The 12070-nt window shown below is 42.1% G+C and overlaps 1 protein-coding gene across 2 annotated transcripts; it reads left to right on the top strand.

Annotated features, from left to right (window-relative positions):
* The first annotated feature begins 787 nt into the window (after positions 1 to 787).
* Positions 788 to 10176, top strand: TTC32 (tetratricopeptide repeat domain 32). Of its 2 annotated transcripts, XR_013967395.1 has the most exons (4): positions 788 to 1060; positions 4838 to 5004; positions 5735 to 5946; positions 9665 to 10176. XR_013967395.1 is itself a non-coding variant. In XM_080813258.1 (3 exons), the coding sequence occupies exons 1-3, from the start codon at positions 909 to 911 to the stop codon at positions 5860 to 5862; spliced, it is 447 nt and encodes a 148-aa protein (XP_080669384.1). In that variant the 5' UTR covers positions 788 to 908; the 3' UTR covers positions 5863 to 6400. The 2 variants fall into 2 exon arrangements, 1 of the variants encoding a protein (XP_080669384.1); XM_080813258.1 differs by lacking the exon at positions 9665 to 10176 and having other exon boundaries at positions 5735 to 6400.
* The last annotated feature ends 1894 nt before the right edge of the window (positions 10177 to 12070 follow it).

The following is a 12070-nucleotide window of genomic DNA, read 5'->3' on the forward strand; positions in this document are numbered from 1 at the left end:
GAATATGGGATGTCTTCATTTATTTATGTGTAATTTTTTTCAGCACTGTTTTGTATTGTACATTGTACAAGACTTTCACTTCTTGGTTAATTCCTAAATATTTTATTCCTTTCTGATGCTATTTTAAGTAGAATTGTTTTCGTAATCTCCTTCTCTGGATTTTTACATAACTATTACTTAAAAATACTGCACTTAATAAATCACTATCTGGGTTTCCCTTTGGCAGTAACAGCCAGGGAATGTAAACTAACATAACAGACTGTCAGCACAAAATATTATTTAATCGATCCTTACACTATTCCAGAGGCCTGAGAAGTGTGCAGTCTGGGCTCCTGGAGCTAATAAATGGTAATCTGAATTCGGACAACTAAGCTCGAGGGATTTCTACAGTGTCTCAGAGTAACCGCAGCCACCCTCTCCCAGATGTTTTGCTAAGAGCGTAGGCTGGAACCCCTCGGGGCGTTAGAATCTGCGGGCCCCTGAGCCGTACGTAAGAAACCCAGCTTGCTCCTGCTTCTGGCATCTTAAGGCTCCCTCCCCCAACAACTCGCTGTGACAAAGGACAGGCTCTTCGCAACATCAGTCGACCGACACAGAAACCAGTTTGGGCCCATCAGTCCACTGCTCTTCTGGAAAAGGAAGCAGGCGGGATCGGCAGCAATAACGGCGCCGCACTTCAGAAGAGTCCGTCCAGCTGTTCCTGGGCAGCCCGAGTTCCCCGCCGGCGCCGTGAGCTTGATCTCGCGAGATGATGGGTCCTGCGAAGGTACAAACTTCCCCCTTCGCTAAGCGTCGAGGTTTTGCGGTCAAATTAAATTCCGGGAGTGCGGAAGTGGCTCTGTGGTGCCGCCTCTAAACGCTCAGAAGTCAACCTCCTTTCTACACGGAACGCTAGGCCTCCGACCACTATGGATGCGCAGCAAGGGCAACAAAACCACGCGACGTTGGTACTCGCTCAAGCTCGCTTCGAGAAGGGCGACTACGCCGAGGCCGAGGCGCTGTACTCCGCGTTCATACGCCATTGCGCCTGTGCAGGCTCCGTGGGAGCGGCGCCCGGCAGGTAACTATCGCGAGAAGTGGGGTCGCCGCGCCTCCGAGACGTGGGCGGCTGGGGATGTCGGGTCCACAGTTCAGCCGCCTGAGCTCCCCGGGACTGGAGATGCACCGGGCGGAGCGTTTGTCTTTCCAGAGGGCGGCGAGGGCGTGTGCTGCCCTCCCCCTGGGGGTTCTCCTACGTTATTCACTCTGACCCAAGACTTAGAGCGGATAGGGCTTTTCCACCTGTCATTTTAACAGGCGGGTGTCTGAGACCTGGAGACGGCGAGGTGACTCGCTAGGACCCGGGACCGCTACTCCGGCCGCCACTTCACCGCAAGGGTGTTTCGTTTTTCACGCGCGCGTGTGTGTGTGTGTGTGTGTGTGTGTGTAGTGGGGGAGGATATCACTCGCCCTAAATATTACTATTTCACCCACACAGTCATCCATGGATATTTCAAAAAATGCTTTTCTAAATATTAAGGATTCTTACGGAAACAACCACAGTATCATTATTACATGATTCCTTACTATGAAATACGCAGTTAGTGTTGGTTCCTGATTCATTAATAACGTTTTTGTTTGGCTGATGTGTTTTTTAGCAGTTGGTTCCAGTCAGGATGCACACCAGGTCTCTTCATCTATAAGGCTCCCCTTCCTCTTTTTTCCCCTTGAACTTTGTCGAGGAAGCCAGTCCTGTGTCTTGAGAGTTCCCCATATTTTGGATTTGCTGAAGTCATCCCCCTGATGTCATTTAATACGGCCCCGTCTCCTACACTGCTTGTAAGTTGGTAGTGAAATCCTGAGGTTTGGTCCGATTCATATCCAGTATTATGGCGATCATATGTTAGGTGGTGCTGTGTACCTCGATTAGAAAGCTTGTAATGTCTTTTTGTGAATTAGCGATTTCACCTGCTAATACCTGCTTGCCCAGAGAGCCTTGGGTTTATGCCTGGTTGTGTAGCATTTAATGGTCCTCCAAGTTTTGCCTGTTTTTGTTGATGGAGTGATGTGGACTAGAATGAGAAAAAAGGGAGGAGTAGAATGAACAGCTTTTTGACGGTTTTGAATTGTCTGCACCATCACTCTTCTCTCCCTTCAAGGATTTGGTTTTTCTTGACAGGATGCCAGCTTGTCTTTTGTATGAGACTTAAAATTTTTTTTCAAAGATTTTAAAAAATTTATTTGACAGAGAGCGAGCGAGAGAGGCAACACGAGCTGGGAAAGTGGGAGAGGGAGAAGCAGGCTTCCCGCTGAGCAGGGAGCCGGATGAGGGACTCAGTCCCAGGACCCTGGGATCATGATTTGAGCTAAAGGCAGACGCTTAATGGCTGAGCCACCCAGGCGCCCCGAGGCACAATTTGCTAAACTCGTGGAATTAAACCAGAAAAATAAAATTCCTTTCATGTTTTGATAATACACCAAGGTAACAGTTAATAGAAATTTCTAAACAGGCAATAAGACAGTAGCACCATCCCCTGAGCCTCGCCCACCCCACCAAAAAAAGATTAGTAAACAACAACAACAAAAAAATGTAGTTTTCTATCATTTCAAGCTCAAAGAGTAGACTTAGCTAATAGGTTTCAAAAAGTATTCATCAGCAGTAGGTGTACTGACACTATCTAGTCTCCTTTGCACATTCAGCCTAAGACCACCAATGTGTGTTTATAGTAGATGTAATATCTGCCTCTTCCCAGTGCAGGAAAGAAAACCTCCATGGTTTACTAGAAGGTCGCTCAGCATGCCTGAATGAACCTTCTAATTTCCTTATAGTTCTGAAATTCTTCTAGGAACTCATGAATTTAAAATGAATTCTGTCATTTCAGATTTTTTCCTTAAATAGGTCTTTTAGCTTAAATTTATTTTTTAAAATAATGGGTCACTGAACCATTTTGAAGAAGCATTTGCAATTTTTGCATGCCTGTCACTCTGAATGGTTTACATTTTCTTTTCATACCCTAAAGTGCAGCCTTAGTCATAAACCTAACTTTCCTTTTTTTTTTTTTGCTAAAGTTTGCAAATGTAAAAAAATTCACATTTGTACTAGGAAGTTAAATTCTAGTATGATAAATACTATCATTACAAAAATCTTAATACTATCAAAAAATTTCAGCTTCAGTAGTTAACCCACATCTTTAAAATATGAAGCAGTAGTAGGCTTTTATAATTTGTTGTAATGAGATCTAATTCTAAACCAAACTTTCTATGACCCTCTGAATATAAGAAACTCACAACAAAGTTTCGAAGCTTAAAAATTGACTGAAACCTTTCTGGAGTCCTGAGGCTGCATTTTTCTTAAAACCCTTTATGGGGCAGCAGTTCACCTAGTATTGTAACAGAGAGAGTTGAAGGGAGTGTGTCCGGTTCCTCGAGTTTCAAACCTGGTGCTGGTGGCGTCCGGAAGTGGTCTTGTACCCAGTCTCTGTCATAGCTCCCGGAAGAAAGTTTTCTCATGCTGCAGTAGTTTTGTCCATCGTTAGTAAACTTAGACTCGAAGGAGACCCCTGTGCGTACCTCTTAGGGTAGCAGTGGTTGCCATGCCTGTCATATCTCAAGGATCTAGATATTAACAGAAGTCTCTTTTGCTGGCACTGACTGTAGTCACGATGTTTCTGAGGACTGTACTTTGCACTAGGGGGCATAATGAAGAAATGACAGATGAGTGTAGCCTGCGCCTGTTCTGTTTGGTTCAAATGTGAGAATCACTTTGGAAAAAAAGGAAAACAGAAGTGTCTCTGACCTGGAGCAGAGTCTGTTCATGTTCTCTGCATGAATTGTCTGGCAGGGGAGGGGTGATCTGCTGAGCCGGTAGTCGGTGGGAGCTCCCTTGCTGGAGACCCTGCCCACTCAGAGCTCCTGGGGAAGCCTCTGGAGCTTTCAGAAGCAGAGCCCCTTCGGCACACAGGACCCCCAGAATGAGCCTGAGCCCCGATGTCCTCCTCGCAGGAGGCCAGTGTGGCTTTGCTGGGGCGATTGCAGCTAAGATGAGAGGGAGGGCAGCCCTATCCCCTCCTTGGGCAACAGCATGTTGAATCTTCACTTTTGGTCAGCTTGTATTTCTTTACTGGTGAAACATGATTTAAAATCTCATTTTTGGTGGGATCACTTAAAAATTTGAGAATAACATTGATGATTCATGTTGTAATACGTCCATTGCAAACTGGAGCTCTGGGGCTGGTTTTCCTCCTGGGTCAGGGTGAATCTGGTCTGTCTTCTTTGCCCCGCTGGCTGGCGCGTGCTTAGAAAATGAACAATTTTTGGATGTTGCATTCTGCGAAACAAGTTGACAGTGCACGGGGGCTCTGAACACACTATAAAATAAATGTGTTTTTTGGACTGACAGGGTAGCGCTGCTACGCTATAAGGTAGGTAAAGGGATTAATTAATTAAGGTAGGTAAAGGGATTAATCAATTAAGAATTGATTCCTCTGCCTCTTTTTTTTTTTTTTTAAGATTTTATTTATTTGACAGACAGAGATCACAAGTAGGCAGAGAGAGGCAGGCAGAGAGAGAGGAGGAAGCAGGCTCCCTGCTGAGCAGAGAGCCCAACATCACTGGGGCTGATCCCAGGACTCTGGGATCATGACCGGAGCTGAAAGCAGAGGCTTTAACCTGCTGAGCCACCCAGGTGCCCCTGATTCCTCTGCCTCATTTCTTTGCACTTCGTTTCTTCACTTGGTTTTTCCAGCATAGATACCGCATGTCACAGGCTACGAAGTTGGACAATACCCAAAAGAGAATGAAAGTGGAAATGAGAGGAATTTGGTAACACACGTTTTTAATGTGAACTCTTTGTTTAAAGCAAATGCAGCCCTGAGGATTTGGCTACTGCCTACAACAACAGGGGGCAAATCAAATACTTCAGGGTTGATTTTTATGAAGCCATGGAGGACTACACATCGGCCATACAAGTCCAACCCACTTTCGAAGTTCCGTATTACAACAGAGGGTTGATACTGTATCGGCTGGGTAAGAATGATCTTTTTTCCCTTTTGCCCTTGACTATATGTTATGAATTCAGAGCCCTCAAATGCGAAACTAATGTAGTGAACATCAAGTCTTAATGTCACATAAAATTTGGGTGTAGCGCCTGGAACAAAGGAAGCATTTATTTTAGGCTTCTGGTAGGCTTTACAGTGGAGCATTGGGGTGGGGATTGGACCTGGAGACCGATGAGAGTGACCCCGTTACTTTGTGCCTGTGCATTCCCAACTGCGAAATGAGCTCAGCACGGATGATCACCTGTGGAACTTTTCTGAGTTAAAATTTTTACAGGCACACAAGACGAAATAAAATGAAGGGGTTTTAGATCCTTAGATTGAAGGACTGTAGGTACTGTTTCTTTTTTAAAGTGTTAAAAGGAATACCAATTTTCTGTTCCTTAGTGATAGGATTTTGCTGAGATTTTATGACGATTTATGCTATTTCTCTGTTAAATCTCAAGAAATAAACCCAGAGCTAATTTTAAGGGTTTGTTTAAAGCTAATTTAAAATTTTAATTTTAATTATTCTGTAAGGGCATGCAAAATTACTTTGATATACACATCCATATATCATTATTAAGAAGAAAAAAAATCCTTTACTAGGTGTGGTTGAAAGCTCATAAATACAAAAGCATGTATATCTGAACTTTGTTATGAATAATATATAGAAATACTCAGTTTTATTATTCTTTTTCATTTTTTGGGTTCTGGTACAGGATACTTTGATGATGCTTTGGAAGATTTCAAGAAGGTATTAGACTTAAATCCTGGATTTCAAGATGCTGCTTTGAGCTTAAAACAGACTATTCTGGACAAAGAAGAAAAACAAAGAAGAAATCATTGAAAAAATTTTTGCAAGTTTTAACTTAATTAAAATATTGACTCATGACCCTTATAATACCCGGCATCTCATTCTTTATAATGTAAAGTAGGTGTTGAGTAATTACTATTTTTTTTTTTTTGGTGACAAGCTATTTTGATATATATTTAAGATAAAGAGTTAAATAATATATTTAAAGTAGTTAATTTCAGCTTGAGCAACTGTTGAATAACTGCTTTTCATAAAGTATAAATAAATAAGATCAATGCCTAGTTGTATATGATTACAGTAAAATATTTAAAGAAATGTGTGACATTTTCTTCATTAACGTTACATTTTTTATTATTTTCATTCCCAACTTTTTATTTAAAAAATTTGACATCTGGACTGAGCCACCCAGGTGCCCCTTCTCTTGGCTTCTATTCTCTTTTCCTTCCTGTTGACTGGGGTCGGATGTAATATGAAAAACCCAAAAACCAAAAAACCAAAAAACAAAAACCAAAACTCCGTAAAAGAATTCGTTTAGTTTCTCGAATTCAATGATTCTTCATCCTTTGTCAGGAAAAAAAAAAAAAAAGATCATTGAAGGTCAGAGTCAGTACTTGCTGATTAGAACCCAGATGCTTATTTTTCTCTTGTCTTATTACTGGAAATAACTGAAGGATAATATATTTTTATCTCTTGATCAAAACTTTAGGTGTTACACAGATTCTAAATGTCTGATTTACTAAATAACACCTTTGTTATGTGCCTTCAAGATATTCTTTTATGTGTGCTGTTGCTCAGATTTCTCCTATTTTAGCATTTCTACTAAAAATGTACCCAAACTGTGTCATCTTCCAGCCTTTCTCGCCCTGAAAACAAGGCAGAAAATTGTGGTTTGTTACAAAGTAAGGTAAGAGAGTAAATGGATAGAAGTTACTTCTGATCTTAGAGAATTACTCTTACACCAACTGAAAACCTGGAGCTATTTATGCTTTTTTTTCCCCCTGAAATCCAGAACTGAATGAAGCCAACCGATTTACTTTATGATAGCAAACTACAGTCGGCTGGTGGAACAGGAAACTCCCAGTCAGCTTTTAGTCATTACCGATTTGCCCTCTCCTGGATCTTCTCTCTTTTTTCTGTCTTTCACTGACTTCTCTAACCTCCCCTCACTCACTACATAGTCTTGCCTCCCCCCCCCCCCCATCATTTTGCTGGTCTGAAAGTCTTTCTCAGTGGGTGTGGTGGAAGCCAACCTACCTTCAGGGCAAATCATTTTGGCATTTGCATGGATCTTTGTAACCTCTCTGCCAAACCTAATTCCTCCTTAAAACTTTAACTCAGTATTCCTAAACCTGTTTCTTGCCTAACAAACTTAATTTGTGCCTAAAAATGTTTCTAAGTGAAAAAAAAAAAACAAAAAAACTGGCCATTTTTAATTTAATTTTTTAAAAAAAGATTTTATTTATTTATTTGACAGAAAGAGAGTGTGTGAGTGCATAAGCAGGGGTAGCGACAGGCAGAGTGAGACGGAAAAGCAGAGAGAGGGAGAGTGCAGAGCAGGGAGCCGGATGCCGGGCTCAAACCTAGGACCCTGGGATCATGACCTGAGCCGAAGGCAGACGTTTAACTGACTGAGCCACCCAGGCACCTCAAAATCCATTAATTTTAATGGAAAAAAATTATGAATTCCATTTTAGCCCAAGATACCCAAATACTTTTCACAGTTAGAAAAATGTATTAATTGAGCAATTAAAACAAGTGTATGTAAGTACTAGCAATTTGAAATTACATAAGTACATTTACAACAATTTCATCAGGTGTAATGGCATGAATGCTTACTGCGCTCATTTTTTTTTCTTTCTGTACAATTTTTATTTTATTTTATTTAAAGATTTTATTTATTTATTTGACAGACAGAGATCACAATTAGGCAGAGAGGCAGGCAGAGAGAGGAAGGGAATCAGGCTTCCCACTGAGCAGAGAGCCCGATGTGGGGACAGCCTGATCTTTCTGTACAATTTTTTAAAGGACTTAAGTGAGATATAATTTGCACAGCATACAATTCACACTTAAAGTGAACAGTTCAATGTTTTTTAAGTACATTCAGTTTCTCTACTGCTTTTAAAACCAATTTTTCAAGGTTTTTGGGTCTCATAGTCCTCTTGCAAACTGTACTTACTGAAGTTTTAACAGAAAAACACTTTTGGGGAAATGAAGGGCTACACCTTACAGAGTCCTTCACAATACCAAAGAGCTTACAGACACAACAGATGCAGAGTCCCAAAGGATCCTCTCATCCCGCTAAGTAGCACACCACCAACCATGCTGGGGAAATGGGAGGGTATGCCTTGTCTGAGGCTAAGACACAGAAATTTCACTCTTAGCGTATTTTAATTACCGTATTTGAGTGAACAGGTTGCTATTTACAAAAATTGTTGAGAAACGTGGTATAACTTATCAAAATCCCAGTGAAAAGTGAACTGAACGATCACTACACGAACTAAGTATGTTACTGTGATAGCTTCCAGGTAAATTCATGTTTTGGTGTTTTCTGTATTTCTCGAAAATGCGGCAAATTATGGGAAAGTGATTCCAGTTTACATGGCATTTGGTCAGAGAGATTTGTTAAATTTCACATCTAACATTAGGGGACTTAAACAAAAAAAACCACTGTTACATTCTTTTCAAAAAAGGAAAGAAGAGGAATATTATGTTTTTTTGAGACACAAAGCCGTTGGTAAGATTTAAAAACATAGTTTATATCTCTTCAAATCACAAGGAGATAAAAGGACACATTCATATAGCAAAAAGCAAATGAGAAACACCCACAAGGGAAGCCCCAAAAGCAGAAATTATGAGCTGCGAGTGTACATTAACGCAGTGAGGGGAGAACTCAGCAGGACGCTCCCAGGCTTGTGTCTGTGAGCATCTCATCTCACATGCAATAATGCAGGGAAAGTCTTATTTTTCATAGAGGATGAAGCCGAGGCTAAGAAATTCAGTAACTTGCCCAAAGTCATGTTCCAAAATCCATGAAAACATTAAAAACTGTAGTTAGTATCAGTTGATTTTTGTTGTTGGCATCAACTCAAAGCAGACATAAGAACTCTTTTTTTTTCCCCTTTGATCCTGATACAAAATTTAAATTGCCTGTGAGTTGTTTTAGCATCCATCAAGGTGAGTGGCAAAACAATATTAAAATTAGTTTTTACCATGGAACATTATTGCAATTCTAAACTTGCTTGTTGGTAATTTTCCTTCCTGATTGAAAACAGACACAGAAGATGGTGAAAAGCAGATTAATATTAAGAGCAAACTCCATTTGGAAAATGGAAACCCTCAGCTGCCAATATGTAAATTTGTATCTTAAGAAAAAGTATCCAACATCTATAAGCAAGGCAAAAGGAAGATTGCATATCCTTTCAATATTATGCTGAGTACAGCCTAATAGACCCACCCAGGGACTATTAAATTCTCTGAGATTACATGTAATTTACAGATTTTTGTCTAGAGAACATGCAACTGATTTCTTTCTGGTAGAAATGGTATCATGGTTTTATCACCCTGGAGGGCATTAACTAGTTATGATTCTAGCTTAACCCAGTGACTTAATTCCCCAATTAGTCATTGACTGTAAATACTCAGTTCCTTAAATGCTCTTTGACCATCCGGCTGGTTCTCTCATTCATGAGTCGAATAGATATTTGTCATTTGTTCGTTCTGTTTTCTTAGAAGAGTCATGCTTAGTTTTAAATAGTTTATATTTGGACACTTCTATTGAGAAAACAAAACCAACTTTAATAGACTTTGCCATTATATAGTGTCTTATTTCTCACAGGACTAAGAGAAAAGAGGGACTGGAAGTTTCTACTGCCTGTTTCTTTGAAATTTCAATGATTCTTGCTTGGATAATGAGAAGTTTAATTGAGCTCTGACTGGAGCAGAGTACGGGGAAGGCCTTAACCTTAAACTGCAACACATGTAAGTACTCCTTTGAAAAGTAGGCAAAAGGGCAGAGAATGCAGAAAACAAAAGTCCCCCCCACCCCCACTCTCTACCCCCCAGGCACTTTCCCGTTCTCATGCAGCAAAAGGAACCACTTTAAGTTGTATCTATCCTTCCAGACCTTTCTCGATCTGTGGACAAGTACACAGACACATGTGTGCACGGCCACGCACAGATTAATGGCTCTCGTATCATTATTCAGTCATTTAAATGATTGCTGATCTGGGACATTCTTCTCAGTAAGAACATAGCAATTGGCCTCATTCTGCTTGGACCCATGATTTTAAAAAAATACATTAAGAATGCTTTCCGATTTTCTGATATAAAATTAATAAGGCATATGGTAATAAAATTTAAAATTAAAAAATTAAAACCATACAGGAGGGCTAAGTGGAGACTAAGACCCCTGACTCCTTCAGAAGTGACCGCTTTAATCAGAACAACTGGAAACAAAGTGTCAAACCGCTCACTTTCCTGCTTCCACCACTCATATCTTCAAAACCTCAGTTTGAGTTTTTTTTCACCACCTTCATAGATCTGCGCCCTCTAGGCAATTTTGGCCGGTTTGTACCAGGAATACCTCTGACTGTATCCTCTTGGCACCACATCTTCCTGAACCTATTTCCACTTTTTTAGAGTGCTGTCTTTACAGTACAGCCTGAGCTTGTCCCAGATGGGCCTCTCAGGGCTCCCCACTCTGCTCCCTGCTACCACCCCAGGCCCACAGGACCCCCTGCTCCCCCCCCAACATTTTCTTTTTACAGGTCTCCCAACCATTCTGCCTTGGCTCTCACCCTGGAGTGGCTTGTCTGTCTGAGTAAGCAGCAATTTCCCCAAAGGCCTTTGTGCAGCTGCTCCCTCCCGCCCCTCATTCAACCTCTGGCCCCCTCCTCCTCCAGGCTTTGGATCCTCTGTCCCCCAGACGGTGGGGCCCTCTTCTGACTGCCCTGCGGAGACACGCAAATCCCCATCACCCACCTCACCTCACTTTTTCTCTACCCATACCACGTGCTTATTCCCTTTGTCTCCCTGTCTTCTCCCGCCGGGAGGTAGGCTACCCCTGGGTAGGGACCTTTGCCTGCTTGGCTCGTGCTCCATCATCAGCGCCTCACACGGAGCCCGGGACACAGAGGGGCCTCAGATATGGTGAGTGGATTAATGAGTTCATTATCAAGTCTGCTTATTAAGTTGCTGTTTAGATCTTACGGATTCATTGCTGGCTCTTAGGTGTGGAGTGGACAAGTGTTTGATCCCTTGTTTTTCAGTTGGTCTTGAAAAGGGGCCTGATTTTTAGTTGTTTTTATTTTAGTTTAAACAGCTCATTGTTCTAGTTTTAGAGGAAGAAAGTCCTCTAAAAGACAAGGTTGATTCAGCAAGGACTTTATGTTTTAATAGGGCTTTATAACAGGTACCTGTTACGGGTTGAATTGTGTCCCCCAAAAGATATGTTGGAGGTCTTAACCATCAGTATCTCTGAATGGGATGCTGTTGGGGAAGGGGGCTGTTGAGATGTTAAGTAGTTGAGGTGAGATCATATTGGGGTGGGGTACGGCCATTAATCCAATGTGACCAATGTCCTTATAAGAACTTGGACTCAGACACAGGGGAGAAGGCCATGTGCATATGGAAGTAGCCACAAGCCAAGAACCAGCTGGAGCCAGCAGGAGCTGGAGGAGGGCAAGGAAAGATCCTGTCCTGGAGCCCCCAGAGGGAGCACAGCCCCGCTGACACCTCGAGGTCAGACTTCGAGTCTCCAGACCTGGGAGAAAATATGTTTCTGTTGCTAGCAGCTCCAAGTCTGGGGTGCTTTGTTATGGCGGCCCTGGGAAACTGAGTCAGCACCTAATATTAGTTCAATTTCTAAATGACAGGCATCTTACACATACGCCTTGGTGTGCTTGCACCCACAAATGCCACTCTGTGCAAGGAGGAGTATACATTTGGTGACAATGAGCCTATCAACTAAAGATCTCCGAGGAGGGGGAGTAAAGGAAGGGGCCTCATTTCCCTTTCTCCTGACTGAATCAGGAGAGGGGCTTTTGACCAGGGACCCTACAAAACGTGCTGGTTTGCCCTAGCTGTCTGCTGAGAAGTTCACAACCACCCTGTGTGCCTTCAAGACACTCAGCTCTTGGAGGACAGGGGCTCCTCTGGCTTGAGACTGGAAAGACAAGTGGGAGTCCTTTGAGGCAGCCAAGCGACAAGCCATTCCAACAAGCCAGGTGAGACGCCATCCGAG

The sequence above is a fragment of the Martes martes genome (assembly GCF_963455335.1).
Source record: "Martes martes genome assembly, chromosome: 9".
Taxonomy (NCBI): Eukaryota; Metazoa; Chordata; class Mammalia; order Carnivora; family Mustelidae; genus Martes; species Martes martes.

Bases quoted from the DNA above. Each gene is read 5' to 3' on its own strand.
- TTC32 (XM_080813258.1), top strand. From the start codon at position 909: ATGGATGCGCAGCAAGGGCAACAAAACCACGCGACGTTGGTACTCGCT. The intron at 1,061-4,837 runs GTAACTATCGCG...CTTTGTTTAAAG, and splicing joins GTGGGAGCGGCGCCCGGCAG to CAAATGCAGCCCTGAGGATT. The intron at 5,005-5,734 runs GTAAGAATGATC...GTTCTGGTACAG, and splicing joins GTTGATACTGTATCGGCTGG to GATACTTTGATGATGCTTTG.